This window comes from Scyliorhinus canicula, chromosome 5, assembly GCF_902713615.1.
Source record: "Scyliorhinus canicula chromosome 5, sScyCan1.1, whole genome shotgun sequence".
Lineage (NCBI taxonomy): Eukaryota > Metazoa > Chordata > Chondrichthyes > Carcharhiniformes > Scyliorhinidae > Scyliorhinus > Scyliorhinus canicula.
In genome coordinates this window covers 69,817,081-69,842,144 of record NC_052150.1, presented here as the reverse complement: position 1 = coordinate 69,842,144, position 25,064 = coordinate 69,817,081, and the positions used below count along the sequence as shown (strand labels likewise).

Below are 25,064 nucleotides of genomic sequence, written 5' to 3'. Positions count from 1 at the left end.
CGGATTGGCAGCCAATGGCTGGTCACCTGCACCATCGGACAACCCGTGTGTGGGGGGGTGGGGGGGGGGGGGGGGGGGGGGGGGCGGGTTCCCGGCCGGTGTTTTAACAAATAGTGTGCAGATAAAACGTACATTTTAAAACATTTTGAAGTTAACTGGTTTTTAATTTACAGCAAACAACTGATGGTCATACTTTTCAGCGCATGTTTAAAGGATGAAAAATCATTGTTTACAGGACTGTGGATGGCACATGCATGTTTGGCCAATATGCAAGAACAGTGGCAAGGCTCACCAGGGTGCTACCTGACAGTGTGGAGGAGGGAAGTTCAACAGGAGTATTCAAGAGGGAATACATAGCTGTACAGTTGCAGCAAAGTTTCCCTACTTTTAAACTCCTTGCAATAAAGGCCAACATTCCATTTGCCTTCCTAATTACTTGTACATGCATGTGTGAAGGCATGAAACGGGAGATGGAAGGATCATCTGCATCAGAAATATCAATAAGTGAACCGTGGTATTGTGCTTATACATCACGGAGCGATCTGCACAGACATCAATTCAACCGTCTAACATGAACATACAATGCTTGCACAGTCATCCTCAAGTATGAATGACACATCACTCACAGCATTTAGAGGAAAAGCTAAACCTTATCTGTGATGGGGATGTATTATAACTATGTCAAAGTCTGCTAAGTATTAGATTTATTAATAAAAATTGAACGCCTATGGTATTTTAAGGGTGAAGAGGTTACAGAAAGATACTTTACAATTTCCCCGTGGGTTTAAAAAAATATATACTTGCAGAACAAAGAGTTCATATTTGTGTAAACTGAACAGGTGTTGTGGAATTACGATTTTGTCAAAGTGTTACAACGGACCTGATAATCACTTCAATTTATACTTCACAAAAATGTTTTGACAAACGTTTGTAATGCAGATCATTGAACTTGCTTTGGGCCTCCAATGGTCATTGGTAGGTTGCATTAGTCATTGAATGGCCAAATACCCATCTCGTGCTAGCGCATCAAGCAAGCCGATGACAGCAGGCTGGCTCGCAGCTCAACAGAGAATGGAAGTAAAGAACTCACAGACTGTAACTCAAACCACCAGTGAGACAGCCAAAAAAACATCTGTCAGCACTTGTGCACATTACCTCCATAGTTAAGTTGATCCATTCTCTCACAATTAGAAATAGTGCTTATTAACTGGACAAGATGTCACAACCTGGTCAGTAAAACACTTCCAACGTTTCATCCTCAGCCATAGTAGTAAACATTGCCTTTATTACTGAACTAAATTTACGATTCATAGCTAAGGGAAGCAAGTGCTCTTTTTTGCTGATTTAATATATAAGATTTGGCTCATGGCCAAAGATCACAGTCTACATATAAGAACGGTCAAAGATATCAGTTGCAGTAAATGGCATTTACTGGACAGCTTAAGCAATGTTTTAATGCCAGTATACATCACTAATAAGGCAAATCATGTGGATGATGTCATCTCCTATAACCATGTCTCTTTTGCGTGACTACACTGCAGTCATTGCAGTTACTCTGACTCCTGATGTCTGCTCTGTTCTCATGCACGAGTACACAAAAATCTATATATATCTGACAACGGTACAACTATTGTACATAGAACATCAGAAGTGACAGTGGTAACATGGTCATAATACCAAAAAAAAATCATTATCAATATGATATTAATGTTCTTTTAATTGATCATGTCACTGTTGTAATACCGACCAAGACATCCAATGATTCAAAGAGTTTGAGTACATTGAAATGAAATGAAATGAAAATTGCTTATTGTCACAAGCAAGCTTCAAATGAAGTTACTGTGAAAAGCCCCTAGTCGCCACATTCCGGCACCTGTTCGGGGAGGCTGGTACGGAAATTGAACCGTGTTGCTGGCCCGCCTTGGTCTGCTTTCAAAGCCAGCGATTTAGCCCTGTGCTAAACTAGCCCTTTTTGATATTCAAGTCAACAAAATAAATCCCCCAAAAATCAAACCACAGCCATAAACAATGTTTACTTAGCATTGAGTACAGTAAACTAAGAATATTTAATCGCTTTCTGATCGAGATTGACAACGTTTCTAAATGGAGACAGGAATTTTTTTTTTTTTAATTAAAAAACAATTTAGTGTACCCAATTATTTTTTTTTCCAATTAAGGGGCAATTTAGAGTGCCCAATCCACCTAACCAGCACATCTTTGGGTTGTGGGGGCGAAACCCACGCAAACACGGGGAGAATGTGCAAACTCCACACGGACAGTGACCCAGAGCCGGGATCGAACCTGGGACCTCGGTGCCGTGAGGCAATAGGGCTAACCCACTGCGCCACCGTGCTGCCCTGAATGGAGACAGGAATGAAGGTTTAATATGGACTGGACTGTTCAAGTCCACTTTAAATGATGGTAGAGAAACTCATTGATGGGGAAATGATCTTTGTCGCTTGTAACCTTAAAATGCACTGGTGCACTGAAGGCCCAACGTGCACAATGGCCCTGATTTCCGGGTGACAGCAACAGTGAGGTTTAGCCAGCCCATGGCAAGCACTCAACTGCTCTGTTAGCTGGTTCAAAGATAAGACACTCTTCCCTTTGTAAGTAAGCTACTGGCACAGAGAAAGCTTTTGCCTCTGAACATTGGACAGTATCACACTTGGCTGTGAAGTCTGATAAATCAGCAATAATTAAGAGGCAGCAGCTCTTTAAAGGCCACTTGTGGTGTTGATAGAAGACGTGACTAATTGTTCACAATGATAAGCGTTAAAACCTGGAAATTAGTTTGACTTTGGTTATAGGACGTTATTGGAAGGAAAGGTCGGAGACAGATTACATAACATCCTTGACAGAGTGATTATTAGGAACTCTCAACATGGCTTCTGGTGAAGAAGGTCCTGCCTTACCAACATGCTGTGGATGCATGAGGTTCTGTTGATGTCAATGTATCTTAATTCTAAAAATAAAATCTTTTGACAATTTATTCCCAAATTGCCAACTAAATAAGCTCGAGTCCCAAGTAATTGATGGTCAGATTTTGGGTTGATGAAGAAACTAGTTGTATTTTCATAGACAGAAAGTAATCATTAACATTAATACACTTATATGATGGAACTGTTTACTAGTGGAAACCTCAGGTGTAGGTGTTAGGACCACTGGTCTTCACCACCTTTATCAATGCTGGGCATTGGGAAGACTGCTGGCAAGGTCATGGGCAATACAAAAAAATTGTCAGGAGTAAGAACCATAATCAAGATAAATAAATTGCAGGTGGATCTATAAGTACTGAGGGAATGGGCATATCTGCTTTTTTAAAATATAGATGAATACAGCACCTTGAAAATGGGATGGGCATCCCACAGCATATATACGGCTTCAACACCCAGTCATTTCTAGGTCTCGACCTGCCCTTGAATAAAGAGCATGCCGATACAAGTCTTAACGTTAGCTTTTATTAGTCTGAACCTATGTTCCCTTATCCAAATTCCACAATTTAAATTAAACTAATATTCCAGATTTATCTATTCCATTTCATTTGTGATTTTGCATACCTCTATAAGATAATGTAACAGATTAATTGTTCCAACTATCAACAAAAAATCATGAATTCACATGGGAAGTCCAAGATCCAGAATTTTGGTTTGGGAAGTAAATCTTGCAGGCAAAAATCTCCCAAATGTCCTGCCTAAGTGCCAATTTGCATACAGTGCCACTAGCATAGGTACTGAATATTTATTTCTGCAGAGCTTGAAAGTGGCAGCTGGCAGTTGTGTATGTTGGGGAGAGGGAGTGTGAAGAAACGAGAGTGAGAATGATGATGAGGAGTAGGGGCCGGGCTTTCTCCGAGCCGAAATCGCGCTCGGCGCGGGGCAGAGAATGGAGTCTCAGACTCGCAATCGGCTCCGACGCCGGGATGCAATTCTCCACGGACCGGAGAATCGCCGCCAGCCGCGTGTGCGCGGTCAACACAGCGCTGGTCGGGGGGCCGCTGAAAGAGGCCCCCGCGGTGATTCTGCGCGGTCAACCGGCCGAGTTCCCCCGCCGTGGTTCCAACTTGGTTCCACAAAGGGGAGCTCGGACTCGCGGCCGCGCTGGGCATCCTGGTGTGGGGGGCGGGGGAATCAGACTCCGGGGGGGGGGGGGGGGGGGGGGAAGGGGGGGCCTCCAAGACTGCCAGGCTCGCGATCGGGGGCTACCAATCGGCGGGAGCGCGCAATCCCGGTGGGGCCTATCTTCTTCCGTGCTGGCCTGCTGTGTGGCTCCACCATGTTGCATGGGGGCTGGCGCGCGCATGTGTGGACCTGCGGCCAGACGTGCAGGGCCCCGTATCAGCAGCAGGAGTTGCGGGGCGCACGCCGGGGCCCTGCCATCCCTCTTGAAATTAGAGATTCGCCCTGTTTTATGTCAGGTGTGGGGACATAGCCCTATTTCCGGAGAGTCCCAGCCAGGGAATCTGAGCAATGGAAGCTGGCTCTCATCGGAGGACAGTGATAGACCGGAATTAGAGTTGACTGGGAGCACCAACTCCAGCAGGCTTGATGTCATTTCACATACTTAAAGACATCAATTGGCATACTGCACGGTGGCACAATGGTTAGCACTGCTGCCTCACAGCTCCAGGGACCTGGGTTCAATTCCGGTCTTGGGTGACTATGTGTGTGGATTTTGCACATTCTCTGTGTAGATTTCTACTGGGTGCTCGGGTTTCCAAAGTTGTCCAGGTTAGGTTGGTTGGCCATGCTAAATTTCCCTTCAGTGTCAAAAGGCTACGTGGGGTTACGGGAATAGGGGCCGGGATTCTCCCCGCCCGCCGATCGGTGGGCCCCGGTCGCGGGCCAGGACCACCGTGGGGGCACCCCCCGGGGTCAGATCACTCTGCGCGCCCCCCCCAGGATGCCGGAGCCCGCCCACGCCGCCAGTCAAGTAGGTGGTTTAATCCACGCCGGGCCGGAGAATCGCCACGGGGGTCCCGCCGACCGGCGCGGAGGGCCCGCCGACTGGCGCGCCGTGATTCCCACCCCTGCCGAATCCCGGGGGGCAGAGAATTCGGGACACGGCGGGGTGGGATTGACGCCGGCCTCGGGCGATTCTCCGACCCCCAGGTGGTCAGAGAATCCCGCCCAGGATGTGGGCCTGGGTAGGGTGCTCGTTCGGAAGGTCATGAGGATTAGATGGGCTGAACAGCCTTCTTCAGCACTGTAGGGAATCTATGATTCTATGAATGTGGACTTCTGCCCATCACCTGAGGGAGCCCTGCCTTGGAGAGCTGTTGGCCAATCAGATCGGCTGGCAGCTGTCCAGTCCCTCCAGGCACAGTGCTGCAGTGGCCAGAAGAGGTACTGCAGAGAGCTGTCTGGAACTAAGTGCCGGAAACCAGAGGACAGGTATGTGGCACGGGTGGATTGGAAAGCCACGGGGGGATTGCAATGGGGGTGAGCAGGAATCCGGGGATGGGGGAGGTCCAGAGGCCACCAAGCTTCAAGGAGAGAGCTCCCCCAGTCAGAATTGGGGCTTGTGATGCCCCCCCCCCCCACTCTTCCCACCTGAGATTGAATTTGGTTTGTTTATGGGGGTCCCCCCACCCTACAAACCTGTTGTCTGCCCACCAACCTAGAAATTGAGGCTAGGCAAGAAAAGGCCCTTCAGTGGTCACTCATGAGCCTTAACTGGGGCAAAGGTAAGCTTCTGGTCTGAAGCCCTGCCTGCCCCAGCGTAAAATCACTACCGAGTCAAGGCAGGCACGATCCCGGAGGGAACCCCGTCCATGTAATTTCACGTTCCCCCATCTCAGAACCTGCTGAGGGGGGAGGGGGGGGGGGCAGAGGATGAGCGTGTGGGGGAAGCATAAAATTCTAGACATAGAATAAGCAGCTGCCGTTTATATTTGCAGGGGAACATGAAAGAGATAAGAGAAAGAGACTAAATACTTAGGGCTTAGCACAAGGCAGAGGAAGAAAGAATTAAAAGATAACACGAGAGAGCAATTAGAACAGGCACTCAGTGGAAGAAATTTGCAATCGGAATTAGCAATTAGTGCAATAGACAGTAACAGCAGGAATCAACACTTGTGAAAGAACAGCAGGAGCCAAGACAGAAGTTGGGAGAGAAGAACATGCCTTTTCTGAACTGCTGGAATAAGGGCAGTAGGGCAGAAATTATGGGGCTGCATTTTGCTCTTGGCTGCACTGGAGCTTTGGAAGCTATATATAATGAATTGTCTTGGTCCTGATCAGTGCTGTAAACTGCCCAATCACACTGATATTTATATATAAAGATAGTATATATTTTATCCTGCACAATAAAGGTCAGAGAAATATAACAACAGGTTCATGCGTCAGGTGTTAAGATGATGATGGGGAATTTGCTGCCTCACAGGAATGTTAGATCGTACTCTGAGTTGAATTGCCACCACTGCTTTTACGGATCACATTCTCACTGTGACAGAAGTGTTGAGGAATCTGCAGTAAGTTCCAGTAGGTAGCAGGTCATGGTCTAAATCAGTTTGTTCCTATGTAACTCAAACCATCTGCTTTAAACAGTGCGCGGAGTTCAGTGCTTTCTGAAATTAAGTTTCTTTAAAATATCTATTTCTGGGGGAAAAAAAGAGCTGGGATTTGAGCAATAATTTTTATTTTAATGAATCTGAACTGAAGTCCCTCCCCTAATTTGAAGACTATTTGACATCTGCTGGTGCTGCTCGTAAATGGGCACTCAGATGAACAGAGAGGATTTGGGGAGAGGATTGAGCACAGGAAATAAAATTCATGAGAACCAACCAAGTTACTTAACGTGTTGAATGATGGAAGTGCAAATTAGTTCTTGAAGATGGAGTTTTATTAGATGTTTCCAACGATAGCATTTGACTTCTAGTCAGGGGGAAGTTGAACTTGACATGTTTATTAAAAAAAGTGTAAAATTATGGGTCACGTTTTTCAACGGGAACTTAATTAACAGCTGTGTCGCAGCAAACTACTCCCTCATGCAAAAAAACACCTGTCATGTTGCGAGTCTGGTGCCAAAGTCTATCAGAACGTAGCTGGTACCAAACGGTACTGGTTCTTCAAATTCCACACATATAGAAGTCTGATCAGTAACACTACTGAATGTAGCATGCAAAAGTCATGGCAACCCTGATGCAATTCTAGATTAAATTTCCCACTCAAAACATTAAATTACTTCCTTTGTGGAAGTTGATATCCTGTTGTGGATTTCCAGCACTTTCAGTTCCAATCTCGAAGTTCCTCTTTGTTTCATAAGCCACTAGAAAATAGAAAGCATAGCGTGGTACACATTCTGCTTGGTTGCATTGGTTCTTAGGCACAATTCAGCCCGAGTATGATCATGTTATGTTCAGCACGGGTGACATGGTGGCGCAGTGGTTAGCACTGCTTCCTCACGCAGCCTATAACCTGGGTCACCGTCTGTGTGGAGTTTGCACATTCTCCCTGTAACTGTGCGGGTCCCACCCCCACAACCAAACGATGTGCAGGGTAGGTGGATTGGCCATGCTCAATTGCCCCTTTAAATGAAAAGAATTGGGGGCGCAATTCTCCGCACTCACGACGGTGCGGAGAATAGCGGGGTTCGTAAATTTTTACGGCCACGCTAGTCTGACGCCCTCCCGCTATTCTACCCCCCCCCCCCCCCCACGCCCGACTCCCGATACGAATCGCTGCCGCCGTTTTTTTACGGCCAGCAGCGATTCTCAGCTGGCCGATGGGCCGAGTTCCAAGCCCTTTACGGCTGTTTTTACGAACGGCAAACACACCTGGTCTGGCCGTTCATAAAAACGGCCGTAAAGTGCCGATTTTTAAAACCATGGCACCGATTGGCACGGCCGTACCACGGCCGTGCCAAGGGTGCCATGGGCCCACGATCGGTGGGCACCGATCGCGGGCAGCGGGTCCGATACCCGCGCACTCTTTGTCCTTCCGCCGCCCCGCTGTATCACTTCGCATGCGCGGGTTTCGCGCAAATGCGCGATGACGTCATCCGCGCATGCGCGGGTTGGAGTCTTCCAATCCGCGCATGTGCGGCTGACGTCATGTGACGCGTCAGCCGGTGCAAACTCTGGCAAGCGGGCTTAACGAAATTCGTTAAGCCCGCGATGCCGGAGTTCACGGCGGCGGCATGCTAGCCCCGACCGGGGACCAGAATCGGTTCCCGGTCGGGGAGGGGGAGGCTTGCGTCAAACCCGCCCGGATTTGACGCCAGCCTTACGATTTCTCCCTCTCTGGGAGAATCGCGCCCTGGGTACCTTAAATCTATATTTTAAAAAATGGAGCCCCTCAATGTCACTGAAAGTGGAAGACCCACCGGCCCATGGTGTTCGCGAGCATGAGGTCGTTGGCAGACTCCATCCTGAACTCTGGAGGCAGCCCTAGGCATTGTTTAAGTAAGTCCCGACTTCTGCAATCACATTGTTCCAGATGTGTTCTGGACCCGCCAAACAGGCTGAATATTCCGGAACCCAAAGCATAAAAACATTTTCAGGTCTCAACCCTGCACTGCAACAAAAGCAATAATGTGGTCAAATTTTCAAAGTTCACCCACTAATCTTCCAAGAGGCAAGTTCCCATTCAGGGCTCAGGCCATAGACAGGATCCGGGAGCGAGCTGCGGGGGAATAATTTAAAAGACAAACAGCAGCCATGACTAGGCTTGCTATTGCCTTTGTAAATGGAGAAGCAGGTAGAGAAGAGGGCCACAATTGGTTTGGGCAACTATCCCGAGAAGTTCCTGTTTTTTCTGAAGCCTCCCTTTAAGACCTGATCAATGCTGTGGTGGACTGGTGTGCTGTATTCTTCCCTCCATGAACGGGAAGACCTCCAGTGAGCAGGCCTGGCTACAGATGGGTACGATTGCCTGCAGCCTCACATTCCTCTAACGAGTCCAAACACTCGATCCTCACAAAATCAAGCTCCTCCCTCAAGCGAAAGCAACTCTGCTACTGCAGGAGGAGGAATTTCTTCTCTCGGGTGGTCATTGACCTTTGGAATTCTCTATTCAAGGGCAGTGATGCTGGGTCATTTAGTATATTCAAGGCTGAATTTGACAAATCACGGATCTAGCTAGGAGTCAAGCCAGCAGACAGGAAACTGGAGTTAAGGCCACAAACAGATCTGATTGAATGCTGGAGCAGGCTTGTTGAGCCGAATCACCCATTCCTTGTCCTATTTTTTATGTTTTTGTAAACTCCCCTTTTATACACCCTTTTCCAGTCTGTAGTCATGAGCATTAATCACGCCCAGCTGTGTTCCCAATAGTTATGTTGAAAGAGTCCCAAACTCTCCATATTCCCTGCGCATTTGAAAACTACAAACTGTTGCTCCCCATACTCCTAACAAACTCTATAATTAATTCAACAAGAAAATCATTGAAGGGTTCCTGGACCCACCCTCCTTTTGAAAATCGAATCGCTTCATGAGGCATTAGGAACCAGTGATGACTTCGGAGTGTGAGATTTTCTGGTTCCATCCACACCCGAATTTGTCCCCATGAGCGATTGAAAATTCAGTTTGATGATCTGGAAGAAAATTTACAACCACTCGGTCAAGTACTTTTTATTCTTTTGTGGTTGTAAGCGATGCTTGCTGTGCTAACACTTATTGTCCAACGTCAACTGTCCCTGAGAAGGTCGTGATGATCCGCCTTCTTGAACTGCTGCAGTCCATCGAGTGCAGTAACTCTCACAGTGCTATTATTTTGTGAGTCCAGAATTTTTACCCAGCGACAATATATTTGCAGATGAGAATAGTGGGTGATGTATGTTCGGAAAACAAGGAGGTTTTAAGGGATTTAATATTTGTATTGGTAAACATTACAAATAAGGTATAGCTTTAAGTGGATCTAATTTAATATTTCTGTGCCTGAAAGGGTAAAAGGTGTTGGAATGTGTGGGGATTGCCTAGGTTCCAACTGTATTTCTATTGTGCTTAGAGATGGCGTTAAAAATAAATAAATCAGCAGTTGTTGCTTAGCAACTGGGGCCTTATAAGGTACAGAGGCTTTTAAGTTTTAATGTAGCTACTTTGATTGCAGTTGAAGATATAATGAGTAAGAAGGCAGTTCTCACTGTTCTGCTAGAAGCAGTTGGTTTTAGAAGGCTAAAGAGGGAACATTGCTTTCAGAATTGCTAGAAGGAAAAACACACTATGGAGTAATGGTTAAGAAAACAGATGTCGGAAAATCTAAAGTCTAGCTAGTTAAGAATCTAGAGAAATGAAGAGAAGTGTCCAAGAAGTCTGGAGTTAAATGAACAAGAAATAAGTTATTATTAAAGAAGTTCTAAAGGCAAGGCTGAAGCATTTGGAAGTAGCTTTAACCAGAAGTGCCAGGAGAGGAATCATCTCGGTCTCCTGCTGAGGTCCTCGTCCATACAGATGCCAGTCTCCAGCCAATAAAATTCACTCCACGAGCTATTAAGAAACTGAGATCACTGGATACAGCAAAGATACTGGGCGGGATTCAGTGGACTTCATATTAAGTCTGCTGTGAGGCACGTTTAGCGGGGTGTTTCTCACGCCGAGAAATACCCTGTTATTCAATGGCACCTTATAGTTTCTTTTGGCCTCAGGGTTTTTTTTTATCTCCACCGAGGCCACACTTAGAAGTGATTTCCTACTGGCAAGAAAGGCTGTCTGCAATTGGAGCGCAATTTTGATTTTTATCAGCTGCCCTGATCCTCTCTCTCCCCCCTCCCCCCCCCCCCCCCCCCCAACCCCCACCGTACCCCCTGCCTACCTTGGGGGGGGGGGGGCCTTAGGAATACCCCCTCACCTCACCCATCTGGAAGTGGAAAGGCCCCCCCCCCCCCCGGGCCGACCCTTGACAGTGCCCACCCGTACTCTGGCACTGCTGGCCTGGAACCTGCCTGGGTGGCACTGCCAAAGGGCCCAGGTGCCAGTGGGAATGCCAGGGTACCATTTGCCCTGTCCCTGACCATCCTGGGGCTTCTAATCAACCGAAGCCCCCCCCCCCCCCGCCCCCACAGGTGCCGTTACGATTGGTCCACACAATGGGGTCACTGATTCGCACCCTACATGTTCTCACAACACATTGGCTGTAGTACGTGTGCTGCGGAAGTAGTCGCTGGCCTAGCCAAACTGGTCCAGTACACTGGACACCTACCCAATAATTTGGAAGATTTACCAGTTATGTCACAAAGGCAGAATAAATCCAGTCCAGACAATTCCTTCTCTATCCCAGAGAGGCGATGGCACAGTGATATTGTCACTGGATTAAACCAGAGACCCAGAGTAATGCTCTGGGAACCCAGGTTCAAATCCTACCACTACAGATAGTGAAATTTGAATTTTTTTTTAAAAATCTGGACTGAAAAGTCTAATGTTGACCATGAAACCATTGTAGATTGTCTTAAAATCCCATCTCATTCACTAATGTCCTTTAGGGAAGGAAATGCGCCATCCTTCCCTGGCCGACATGTGACTCCAGATCCAGAGCAATGTAGTTGACTCTTAACGGCCCCCTCAAGGGCAATTAGGGATAGACAATAAATACTGGCTCAACTTGCGACACCCATATTCCATGAACGAATAAAAAACAAAATCAGTCTAATCTCTGTCAGCAAACTGATGGAAGGTGTCATTGACAGTGCCATCTAGCAGACCTTAGTCTTAAATAACCTGTTCACCAATGCTTAGCTTGGGTGCGAATCTCCAGCCGCACTCTTGCTTGAGTGGCCGGAGAATGCTGGGAAAGGCTCCAGGGACTCTCCGATTCCCCGTGGGACATTGGAGTCAGAACCCAAATGGGCATACCGAATGATGCTCACGGAAATAAGTCATAATCCTACTTCCAACCTACCACGCGGGATCCACTGCATTGTTTTAAAGAGGGTTAAAATACAGAAATTGGCTGGGGGTGTTTGTGTACAAATCCATGAGGTTTGCATGCCAGGGTAACAAAGCGGTTCATGAATGATAAGGGATCAGGTCTTTATAAATAGAAGAGAGAGCACAAAAGGCAAGTAGTTATACAAATGCTATATGGGCAGCACAGAAGCACAGTGGGTAGCACTGTTGCTTCACAGCTCCAGGATCCCAGGTTTGATTCCCAGCTTGGGTCACCGTCTGTGTGGAGTCAGCATGTTCTCTCCGTGTCTGCGTGGGTTTCCTCCGTGTGCTCCGGTTGCCTCCCACAAGTCCTAAAAGATGTGCTGTTAGGTAATTTGGACATTCTGAATTCTCCCTTTGTGTATTCAAACAGGTGCCAGAATGTGGGGCGGAATTCTCCGACCCCCCGCAGGGTCGGGGAATCGCCCGGGGCCGGCGTAAATCCCGCCCCCACCATGGCCGGAATTCCCCGCCACCCGGGAATCGGCGGGGGCGGGAATCACGTCCCGCCGGTCAGCGGGCCCCCCCCCCGCCGATCGGCGGGCCCCACGAGGAGATTCTCCAGCCCGCGATAGGCTAAAGTTCCGCCGCTGTCAGGCCTCTCCCACCGGCGTGGTTTAAACTACCTCTATGCCGGCGGGATTGGCGGCTCGAGCAGGCCCCGGGGTGCTGGGGGGGCTGCAGGGCGATCGGACCCCGGGGGGTTCCCCCACGGTGGCCTGGCCCGCGATCGGGGCCCACCGTTCGGCGGGCGGGCCTGTGCCGTGGGGGCACTCTTTTTCTTCCGCCGCCACCACGGCTCCACCATGGCGGAGGCGGAAGAGACCCCCTCCATTGCGCATGCGCCTGTGGTGACGTCAGCGGCCGCTGATGCTCCGGCGCATGCGCGGACTCACACCAACCGGCGAAGGCCTTTCGGCCAGCCCCGACGCCGATCGGCGTGGTGCCAAAGGCCATTGGCGTCAGTCGGCAGAACGGGAGCCACTCCGGCGCGGGTCTAGCCCTTAAAGGTGCGGAGACCGACGCTGGAGTGGTTGGCGCCACTCCGCTACGCCGGTACATATTCAATAGTAGCAACACTAGATTCCTCTTGTATACATGCATTCTTAGTGCTCGGGGCGGCCAGACACCTTCTTGGGCTGATATCACATCTCCCAAAAAAATCTGGCTTGCTATAAATTGGTTTTGGTTTCAGAACCCTTTCTGGCTTTATTGAGCTGCCCACATCAGCAACACAATTCATGTGGCACGAAACAATAAGGAAAATCCTGTCCTCCAAGGTCTGAACTTTAGTGGGCTGATTTTCTATTGTAATGACACTGGGGGAAATGCTCTGTGAAAAAGAATCAAAGCTATTGCTTATTACAAAATTAGGCACATAAATGTATCTGCTGTAAATCTGCAACGAGACAGGGGTGCCAGATACTGTAAAACTTCCTGTACAGATAGGAAAATTACACAGCATTTATCCCAGCATGAATAGAAAATGTCGCAGATTCATACCAGTACCCACTTCCCACTCCCACGCCATCATTCTTCACACTTGTTCTCCCTTTTACACCACCTACTGCTTGGCACCACAATGCTGCCCTTTTACAACTTCCCTGCTACCCAGCCGCTCCAACAAAGCAGACTGCAGAAGCAGCTGAGCAATACAAATACAGACACAAGAGATGAAGCATTAAAATAAATGTGAAGACCAATTACATGCTTCTGGCCAGCACAAAGGGATTTAAAAACATGCCAAAATCCATCAGAAAATTATCAAATGAACGTTTTTCCCCATAAGAAAGTTCTATCATGGGGTTTCCATCTTCTGCCCTTTTAAGGTTACTGCTGTCCTTAAGGCCTAAAAGATTCCCAGAATTCCTTTCCCCTTCCAGTCTGTGTGCAATTGTTCATTCTTAGGTCAACCCAGTCCTGAAGGAAAATATGAAAATTAGTCAAAGCAGCAGGAAGTTTGACATCTGCAATCTTTTCACTCCCCTTCGATGAGGGAATCACTTGTCTCCCATTCCCACCTAGCTGCATTTCTGTGATGGTGAGGATAGTAGTTGTTCTTGCAGTTGTGGAAAAATGCCCAGTGATGACCCACGGGTCATCCCAGGGGGCCTCACGGTAGCATGGTGGTTAGCATCAATGCTTCACAGCTCCAGGGTCCCAGGTTCGATTCCCGGCTGGGTCACTGTCTGTGTGGAGTCTGCACGTCCTCCTCGTGTGTGCGTGGGTTTCCTCCGGGTGCTCCGGTTTCCTCCCACAGTCCAAAGATGTGCGGGTTAGGTGGATTGGCCATGCTAAATTGCCCGTAGTGTAAGGTTAATGGGGGGATTGTTGGGTTACGGGTATACGGGTTACGTGGGTTTAAGTAGGGTGATCATTGCTCGGCACAACATCGAGGGCCGAAGGGCCTGTTCTGTGCTGTACTGTTCTATGTTCTATGTTCTATGACATTGCTGGAGTGAGCGAGTCCAGTCATGGGCACATTGTCTTCTTTTTCAGAATTTAAAACTGACCTGTTTGGGCCTTGACCCAGTTTGGGGTACTTCTGTACCCTTACATTGGGCCTGGTATCCTCTGCAGCTGAAGTAGTGATTTTGCGATGGCCCCTTCTGAGGTTTTCAGCCACGCACCCCCCAGCAGCGGAAGGCTCCATCTAGGCGGCAGGAATTCCACTGGGAACCCATATCCTGCACTGATAGTAAGTGCCCAGGAAAAGTGGGTTTACAGTGGGCTCGAAATGGTGGGTCGAAGTTCCTCTGCGACCCACTTCCAGCATGAGAGAAATGTCATCGGGGAATTCAACTCCCCACTGGCAGTTCATGGCTTTTAGCAGAGTATCTTTGGACAGGCGTTTTCCGATCGAGTGGAAAGTCCAAGAGAATAAAACTCCTAGGAGGATGTTTTCTTACATCTTGAGCAGCCATTTACAGAGCAACATTAGTCGAAGCCGAGGCATGATTTTTTAAATTCATGGGGATAGCAGAAAGGACAACAAGGACCTGAAGAATTATTTGAGAAATTTCTAATTTATAAAGACTTTATTAAAATATGCACATAGAATATTATTGCAACAATAAAGTGGGAACAAATATTGTGATAAAGCTTTTTAGGTGTTTTTTTAAAGCCTATATATGACGAAGGTGGTAGCTGACACTTAAAAGAAATGGGAACCATGCAATTTGCTGACTTTGTGATGCTGGCAGGTTCAAGGCTGAAACTTGACACTGAGAATCGGACATTCCAATCTGATGACTATAACATTACAGTTTGTCTAGTCTGATTATTGAGATGAACCTTAATGAGGTAATCAGATGGGGAAAGGTAGATACTTGCTGGCTATCACCCTTCATGAGCCAGAATGGCTGCTGCCAGATGGTAAAACTGGCAAGGAAATGCTATTCATATTAGCTGAAGAAACATTTTTAACTGTGTTCGCACTTCAGGAACTCCCGGATCTACAGCACTTCAACACCCGACAGTGTTTTGGAGCCCAGAGGATTTGGTTAGTCTAACCGCTTTGAATATTGAGAGTAACCTGACACGTGAAATACTTTAAATTTCCAGTGTCATGCACCCACAGATCCAGACAGCTGTGTTGCTGGCCATAATATACCAGTCAGAGGTAGACCACAAAAGCAGCACTCACCACAGAGATCACCATTCAGAGCTGATTTGTCAGAAAAAAATTGAAGAATTTTTTCAATGTTTACCTTTGGCCATTGCACATAATTAAAGTTTCCATCTCACTGTGAACATATGAAGGAAGGCAGTGCTTTTATATTATTATGTATTTATAACACTTAAATCAGTCAAAAGGGAAGGACTCCTGTATTGATCAGACAATGGAAGGAAACTGGTGAAAACAACAGTCTGAAGATAAAAGAGATAGAAGACAAGTAAGGACCAGGGCCAGAAATTTATCTGAAGCAAACAGGCTCGCACCTGACCTGAACACATGTGAAATCATGGAACCAGATGTCGGACGGGTGTTCTGCCGGCATTGTGCATGTGAGCAACATTACAGTCGGCGGGCACGCATGGGAGTTGGAAGCATGCCCGCCGACACTTCCAAGGCCAATCAAGGCCATCAATTTACCAATTGAAAGCCATTTTATATTGCCAGTGCAATTTATGGTGGTCACATGGCAAACGGCCAACGTGTTTCCCTTGTGTAATCATCCAAGGGCCGGATTAAAATGCTCGGAGCAAAGGCTTGGTCTCTTTCGGTTAAAGTTTTTTGTTGTGAAGTTTATGTTGTAAGGGTCCTGCATGTTGATTCTCTTATTTCCCTTTCTTTATTTTTACCATTATCATTCTAATCCATGGATATTTAATGGGCATATTTCTTTAAGTCAGGCAGCAGAGAAAATGAAGAATTCACAAAATAGCAACACAGTATATGGTGTTGCTAGGTATGAACAGCGGAACTCAGAATTTTCGATACCCAAGAGATGGGACTGGACTCGGTTTGATTGATTGGCTGGTGGCCAATGAATTGGCCAAAAGGTCATATTCTGCTCAGTAACAGGTGGTGATTGGATCTTGCCTGAGTGGCATGATTTCAGAGACCCAATGAGTTTAGTTTGAATCCTGGACGCTCAGGTGAAAGAACCTTTTCTCTCGGTGTGTCTCTCTCTCTGTGCCTCTATCTCTCTCAAGAGAGGCTGTGAGTTGCTGTATTTCTGAACCTACAGAGAACCTGAATGAATGAATCTGCAGTGAAACATTTACAGGCTGAAAACAGAGACCTGGATCTGAAGGTTTACTTAGAGGGCAGGTCTGTTTGAAGATAATGGTCTGGATTCTTTGCAGCCTCGTGCCAAAATCGTATTTGGCGCGGGGGCGGAGAATCAGATTTTGCGATGTAATCGGGCCCGGCGTCGGTCTGGCGATTCTCCGGGCCCCGAATATCTGCGCAATCGTTGTGGTAGTCGGTATTAGGGGTGTTAAGGTACCCAGGTTGATGCTAAGACCATTGGTGTGGGAGGTATCTGAGACAGTAATATCATTGGTGAAGCCTGCCTGCTGGTTCCGCCCAGTACGGCGGAGTATAAGAGCCTGTGTCTCCCTTGCAGCTGCATTCTGTACCTGCGCTGCTGGGGGAAACATCTAGTCCAATAAAGCCTTCAATTGTCATCCAATCTCGCTTCTGGAGTCATTGATCGAGCATCAATCGTGAATTACTTCGCACGGCTGGGGGGCCATTGTCAGAGGCCCACCCAGCAATCCTTCACTCCCGATCGGCTGAGTTCCCAATGACGTGGAACTAACATGGTATTGCCAGTCGGGATGCTTGGATGTCTGGTGGGGGGGGGGGCGGGGGAATCGGGCACTGATGGGGGGCCTTATGGGCGGCCGGGGCACAGATCAGGCCAGTCTGATACAAGGGCGCATGGCCGATCAGGGTGGCCTATATTACGGAGCTGCCTTCACGGTCCGAGTCTGCCATGGCACTTGGTGCAGCTGCTGGAGGCCGCCGCCGTGCGCATGCGTGGACTTGAAACCGGAAATGTGGGGGCCCGTATCCACAGCTAAAGCTGTGTTAATTACACCAGGTATCTCCTAGCCCCCTGAAGGTAACTGAATCGGTCTATCTTTCTTTGAGGAAACACGGGAGTGTAAAGCAGCGTTTTTACGCCAGCGTGTGGACATAGCCCCATTTTGGGAGAATCCAGCCCAACATCTGAAACAAACACTCTTCTTACTTTTACTTATTTATTACACCCCTTTGTGCTTGTCATCTTTTGTGTGTACAGTGGGTGGGGGCAAGTTAAAGTGGGAGATAAAGAATTATATAATAGTTGACCAGTTGTATTTGCTGCATTATAGTTCTTGTTATAAATAAAAAGTGTTTTAACTTACAAACCTGATGACTGTAATTGTTGGGCAGCCAAGGGCCAAACATTCTAAGAATTATTGGTTAATTCAACTGTGTTGTGACTGTGTCACGTGGGGCTGGAATTAATTGTGCCTTAGCCTAGGGCATCGTAACAATGAGACTTGAAAGGTTTCTCTGTCATTCTTGGTGCATTCCACACGTGGATAGCTTTTTTCTGGAATACTTCTTCCCATCATCTTTGTCTAGCGATTTCAGCAGAGTGCACCCGTAGCTGCATGAGACATGCCTGGTGCATTTCTGATCATAAGTGTTATATATTCAGCTGCTAGGACCTTTTCTGAGGAGAAAGAGGGGGCCGGAAGGGAGAGAGGAGGCCAAGTGTCCGCAGGCAGCATCCCAAGGAGCGACCTGTGGGAGCGGAGCACTGGCACAGGGGCTGCAGGGCCAGCAGGGAGCACAAGGCGGAAGGGTCTGCAGGCAGCGGTCCAATTACCTCAAGATAGCCGACCTCCAGTGCCGAAGGAGGCTCCTTCTCTCCAGGGACACCGTCACCATCATATGCCAGATGAGTGGGTCGGAGATCACCTCCAACTGTGTGGACGGCCACCCAATGCCAGTGCTCAAAAGACACAATGACCCTCAACGTCCCCACTTTCATTCCTTTCTGGAGTTCAATGGGGGATCTGTACATCACAATCTGTTCCCCACAGTTTTTGTCAAGCTCATGCCTTACACACTCTCTTCTGACAGGTGATGAAATTACCGGATGGATGAAGTCAGTCAGGCTGAGTGTGCCAGTGGCTTCATAGTGATTACTCGGCACCCAGAGTGCCATCCACTGCACTCATGAAAGTGAGTTGGGAGCCTTTGTGAACTGGAAGGGGTTCCACTCGGTGATCATTCAGATTGTCTGCACCACAATAAACTTACATGCCTGTTACACTGGCAGCTCATTTGATCCCTTAATTAGATCCCTTGCCATATAACCCCCCCCCCCCTCCCCCGCCTCCCCCCCCTGCCCAGCAACCCAATTGGGGGTCAGGTTTTCCCATTGGATCTAGGATTTGGAACCCATGAGAAGTCTCCATGTTCCCACTAAAAGCTGCAGGGCCATTACCGAGGGCTACAGCTCGCTCTGGTCTGCTTCCTGCACAACTGGAAGCCGGGCCTGTCAATCAGGTTGATTCTAGTTCAGCAATCCTGCACAAAAACACAAGCTGAAAAGCCAACTCCCCCACCCTGTCCATTCATCAAACCTAATTTATTTCCTGATTCATAGGCAACAAAATTGGTTGGATTGTTAATGCAAAAATGCGCAATGTTCCACACAGGAGGACTGTAAGCAACATTGCTATCCTGTACTTGACCTGGGAGTGCTTTAAGCTGACACCATGATAAAAATCAAAATAGTGACCCATTTTCGAAGCCTTTGAGCAAATAATACAAATGATTGAGAAGAATCAAAGCATGCAATCCATGTTGTCTGTGTTTAAAATCAACTCAACAATGCGATTAATGTATTTCAATAGGACTTTCTTCTCCCACACCATACAATTTTTAAATGCTCATATAGCTTTAGACAATTGTACTTCGAATGTAGCCACATCACTCAGTTTAATTCATGTATTTACAGCAAAGTTAAATATTTTTGGGTGGCAACTTTTTTGTAACAATCCTTTTCGTTTTTTGATCAGAAAGTCAACAAAGCCTGGTAATAATGATCTGTTAAAAAGGGCGTATTTTAGTACCAAGAGTTATTCAATAGCATTCACCGATTATTTTAAAAATCTCATATTTTTAATCATGGAAATGTCATAATTTATAACATCTATCATCATCAGAAAACTTAATGACATTCCTCCACAGACACCAAAAGGCTGGGACACTGTAGTGGCAACTCCCCATGGGCCTTACTGAAACTTAGTACTTGTAGGATGAAAACATCTAAATTACCTTGAAAGGAAAGTTAAAAAGCACATTTAAATTTTCAGTAAATATGTTATTTTAGTACTTTAAGCTCTTACCTCGCAGGACAAGCCTGTACATTACAAGAGATCACTCCAGTAGCTGGTCGACTTCTTGGATTGCAGAAAGAGAGGTTTACTTGTGTACGAAGATCACGGTAACACGCGACTTTTGTTGCCATCCGACCTGCAGTGAAAAAAGGACATTTTTATACATTTCATGAAAACATTAATGAGTTTAATGAAATGTCCAATTGCAAAATGTTTGAAGATTGTTTTAGCATTTTGTTGGCGAGCAGCTTGCTGAGCAGAGCGATTGTGAAAACTGGTGGCTTATTCTGTCCAGGTACCTTGGAAGGGAGGGAAAGTAATCCTGATTGAGGAGCACAGGCGGTTGGGCATTAAAAAAAAATCAAACATTAATATCCCTTCTGACTTCGCAAAATCATTTTAAAAAAATAATTTACACATACATATATATATTTTGTATGATGAACAATCCTGTCAGGGACCATTGGCATTTAAAGAAGAAATCCAACCATTCAGTAATTAACTGACAGAACTACGTCACAAGATTCCACTTTTAACAAAAACTAACTTTATTGTATATGGAGAGAAATTTAAAAGATAAACAGCATTAACTCAACATAATTTATCAAGACTTATGCTATAAACTCAGTGCTACTTTTCACTTCCATCCAAGACTTTCCTTATTTTACAAAATCCAAACAGTTCATTCACTTCCTCATGGGACCAACTCAAATGATCACTGCTCTCTGGACTTTACTCTTATTTCTCTTCAGTGCTCCAGCTGTCCTTCAAGGTACAAGGTGTCATGGGGTCCTCCTTTAGGGGGGGTAGCACTGCCAAGTGCCAGGTTGGCATTTTTCCCATGCTGGGCATTGGGCTGGGGGATGCCCTGCCCATATGAGGTGGAATGTGGGGGTCACTTTATTGGGGGGGGGGGGGGGGGGGGGCGAGAGATCGGAACATTTAAAATTGGTGTCCCAGCCAGCGGAGCACCTCAGTGCAATACATGCAACTAAGTGCAGCCTCGACGGGGCGTTTCACGCTGAGGCCCCTGATTGCAACAAAGTCCCGTTCGATAGCATAGTATTTCTTGGCGCTGTGAGTGTCGAGAAACACCCGGCTAAACGTGTTCGACATGGGGCTCTGTTGCAATTTAGTTTGATCGCACGCCATGTCTCTATTTCTTCAGCTAGGTAAGCCCGTCTGCTGTCTTATAATTTTACCAATCGAGCTGTTGACTTCTTGAGTCAACATGGCCCCAGCCTTTGTGGAGTAAGTGGAATTAACTCCAAGCTCGTTTTAATTGCATTTACTTCAAGGTAGTTACCAGTTTCACAATCAGAATTTTCCAATCATCTTACATTTTAACTTGTCAAAATAAAAATTATACTCTCAAACATATGAATTACAAACTAGACATTTGCAACAGCCTGATGTGGTCGATACCTTTCCTCCCCTACAGAACAGTATCAAGAGTTTAGCACGGGGATCAAATAACAAGAGCCAGGCACAGTGTAGAAATTAAAGATAAAAGTACATTTGGGAAAGATGGGTAGTAAATATAAGGCAAAGGTGGAGAGGCCAGATGTCAGGACAAAGACAACAAAGGAAAGGATAGACATTACCTATAAGATAATGATTGAAAAAAAAAAGCGGGAACCAGATGATGACAATGAAAGACAGACATTGTCATATCCCGTACGGGACCTACGGGGTAGAAGAATTATCTTCCCCGTGATTCTCATGCAGTACGAGCTGCCCGGCTGAGGGGCATGGGAACTCCATTCAGCTATGTATAAAAGGTTGGCCAGTAAGGCACCGAACCAGGAAAGACCCAGTAGGGATCGACCAGGAGTTGTATATAATGTAACTGTAAATAAACCAAAGTTCTTTTTTAAAAAAAATTCGGTGTGGACTCCCTGGGCGTGACTCTCCGAAATGGAGGCAGAATGTCCACGCCGTCGCAAACAGGCCACTCCCATGTTGAATTCTGGCCCCTATAGGGGGCCAGCACGGCACTGGAGTGGTTTGCGACACTTCAGCCGCAGATCCCGGCGCAAACTGAGCACCGAGGTATCCGCGCATGCGTAGTTGCGCCGGCGCCAATGATGACATGCGCAGTGGCGCCGGTGCCATCCGACGCATGCGTGGTAACCTCGCGGAGCGCTCCGGCCCCTCACCAACATGGCGCCGGGGTTCTGGGGCCGGTTGCGCAAGGAAGTAGGCCCGGGGGAAAGGGGAAGAGGCCGGCCCGCCGATCGGTGAGCCCCAATTGTGTGCCAGACCCCATCGGAGGCCCCCCCCGGGAACGGAGCCCCCCTTGCCCCCCCCCCCCCAGGCCACCCCCCAAGCCTTTGCGACGAGTACCCACCGGCAGCGACCAGGTTGTGGACAGCACCGGCGGGACTTGGCCGTTTACATGCGGCAGCTTGGCTCATCCGGGCCGAAGAATCGGCGCTCGCCATTTGCTGCAATTCTCCGAGTGGCCCAGCGCGATTCGCGCGCCGCTGTTTTGGGGGGGGGGGGGGGTAGAATCGCGTGTGGGTGTCGGGGCGGTGTGGAGCGATTCACGTGGCGCCCCGGTGATTCTCCCACCCGGCGGGGGGTGGGGGAATCCCGCTCCCTGTGTCCTTATTGAAGTACTCGGACAAAATAGGGTCGGAGTCAAAAATGGTAACTGCAGAAGGGACTATGCTAAAGTCACGTATGTACATGCAAGCTGTTGTTGTGATGAGCCCAAGGAAAGGTGATTGACAGAGAGTTCGGACATTATATTTAGGGAATTGCTGAAAAGATTTGTACTGAGGAAAGACAATGATTAAGAAATCGTAATTATTCAAAACAATTGAAATGTTGTCACTAAAAAGGTCTAATAAAACTTTAGCTTTCATTTTGCTATTTCCACATACAATGTTGATTTGCTACGCTCCTCTATCAAGACAGGTCACTCTCTTTGGGCAGACCCTTACCAGAATTTGGCCAAGTGTTAGGTTCAGACTGAAAACTGGTGTATAGCTCTCCAGTTACACAGACTAGTTTGCACTTCAGACCTTGAGCCTATTTAAAGAACAAAGTGAGTGCGCAGGGTTTACAGTGGTGGGGCGGGGCCTGATACAGCCAGCCGACTGACACGTGTACTGGGGGCACTGCCACGACATTGCCCAGGCATGTCCCTCTACCTCTCGAGGGCCATACTTCTATTTGTGCCGCCGGAAGGATCCACTCGACGGTTGCTTGTTTTTGAAAGTTGTTGGAAACAAATAAATATTCACTGAAGGGGGAATCATGTGGCTTGGGGGCCTGTCAATTATATTAAAATGTATTACAATCCATTTAAATGAAGCTCTTGTCCTTTGTGGGCATGAACCTTGTGATGTCACTGGTGAGGGGTGGAAAAAAATCGGGAAAGGTGACATCTTCAGAGGGAATTGCGTCATGCGATTCTCTCCTGATTCTCTCCCCCCCCCCCCCCCCCCCCCCCCCCCCACCCTCCCCCGGGGTTACTATTCTATCTGATGGTGATCGTGGGCTGAAAATCGCCTCCCATCTTTTCTACTTCCTTCACAGAGAATGCAAATTAAAGCAGATTTCAGACCATAGTTAATTTAGGAATACTTTTAAAAGAATCATACAAAACTGATATAGAAATAGAAAAGTATATAGAAATATCTACCTTTATTTCTCTGAATACCCTAACTAAAGAAAACACCTTTTGTTCATATACCATGCTGTTTTAAAAAATGCACAAATTATTACCCGTTGTAATAATCCTTACCTGTTCCCTCAACCGCAGTTTCCTCCCATTGTGGTTAACAGGGCACTCAAATGTGGCGGACCCATTTCCCACAACTCTATACTCCCCCATCCCCTCCCTTCCAGAACCAGGATAGGGTTCCTCTTCTCCTCATTTTTCACCTCACCAGTCTCCGTATTCAAAGGATTATCCTCCACCATTTCCACCAACTCAAGCATGATGCCACCATAAAACACATCTACCCATCACCCCTCCCGCCAGCATTCCACAGGGACCATTCCCTCTGTGACACCATGGTCCACTCCTCCATTACCACAAACTCCTGGGCAGCCCGGTAGCATAGTGGTTAGCACAGTTTCTTCACAGCTCCAGGATCCCAGGTTCGATTCCCGGCTGGGTCACTGTCTGTGCGGAGTCTGCACGTTCTCCCCGTGTCTGCGTGGGTTTTCTCCGGTTGCTCCGATTTCCTCCCACAGTCCAAAGATGTGTGGGTTAGGTGGATTGACCATGCTAAATTGCCCCTGGTGTCTAAAAAATGTTAAGTGGGGGTTACTGGGTTACGGAGATAGGGTAGATAGGTGGGCTTCAGTAGGGTGCTTTTTTTAAGGGCCGCTGCAGAATCGATGGGCTGAATGGCCTCCTTCTGCACTGTAAATTCTATGATTCTATGAACTCCTCATTCCCTTCATATGCCACCTTCCCATGCAATTGCAGAAGCTGCAACACCTGCCTCTTTACCTCCTCCCTCCTCACTATCCAAAGCCTAAAAAAAACTCCTTTCAGGTGAAGCAGCATTTCACTTGCCCCTCCTTCACTTTGATGTATTGTATTCACTGCTCCCAATATGATCTCATCCACATTGGGGATACTAAACGGAACCTGGGTGAGTGCTTTGCAGAACACATTCACTCAGTCCACAAGCATTACCCAACCTTCCTGTCACTTGCCATTTCAACTTAGCATCTTGCTTTCATGCCCACATGTCTACCCTTGGCCTGTCGCAATGCTCCAATGAAGCCCAACGTTAAGTGAGGAACCAACATCTCAACTTCTGATTCGGCACATTCTAACCTTCTGGACTTAACATGAGTTCAACAATTTTAGACTGTGAACTTTCTCCTCCTGGACCACTTTGTTTTCTTTATTTTCCCCAGAGCACACCCCTCGTCCTCCTTCAGGGCAACCTGTCACTTGTTCTTTAATTTTGCTTTCACTGAGCACTGACCTTTGATGTCCTCTTTTTTTTCCAATTAACGGGCAATTTAGCATGACCAATCCACTTACCCTGCACATCTTTGGGTTGTGGGGGCGAGACCCACGCCGACACGGGAAGAGTGTATAAACTCCACACGGACCCAGGGCTGGGATCGAACCCGGGTCCTCGGTGCCATGAGGCAGCAGTGCTAATCACTGTGCCACCCTGATGTCCTCTTAACACGTTATGCTATCTTGCCTTTATGCCCCGAGCAGCACCTTCTTTAATCCTTAATGCTACCATTAACACTCCTTTTGTCTTGTGTCCACGACATATTTTTCAATCCCTCCTTAGCTCTGACCTACCCATGACCTTCTATTCTGCTCCATACTGTCCATCCCACGCTCCAACTATATAAT

The 25,064-nt window shown here is 47.4% G+C and overlaps 1 protein-coding gene across 1 annotated transcript in view; it reads right to left on the bottom strand.

Moving 5' to 3' along the window:
• LOC119966035 (A disintegrin and metalloproteinase with thrombospondin motifs 16) overlaps positions 1-25,064 on the bottom strand; it is a 320,047-nt gene that overhangs the window by 38,387 nt on the left and 256,596 nt on the right. The window contains exon 18 of the mRNA XM_038797188.1: positions 19,727-19,853. Coding sequence (XP_038653116.1) covers positions 19,727-19,853 — 127 coding nt within the window. The remainder of the gene's footprint in view (positions 1-19,726; positions 19,854-25,064) is intronic.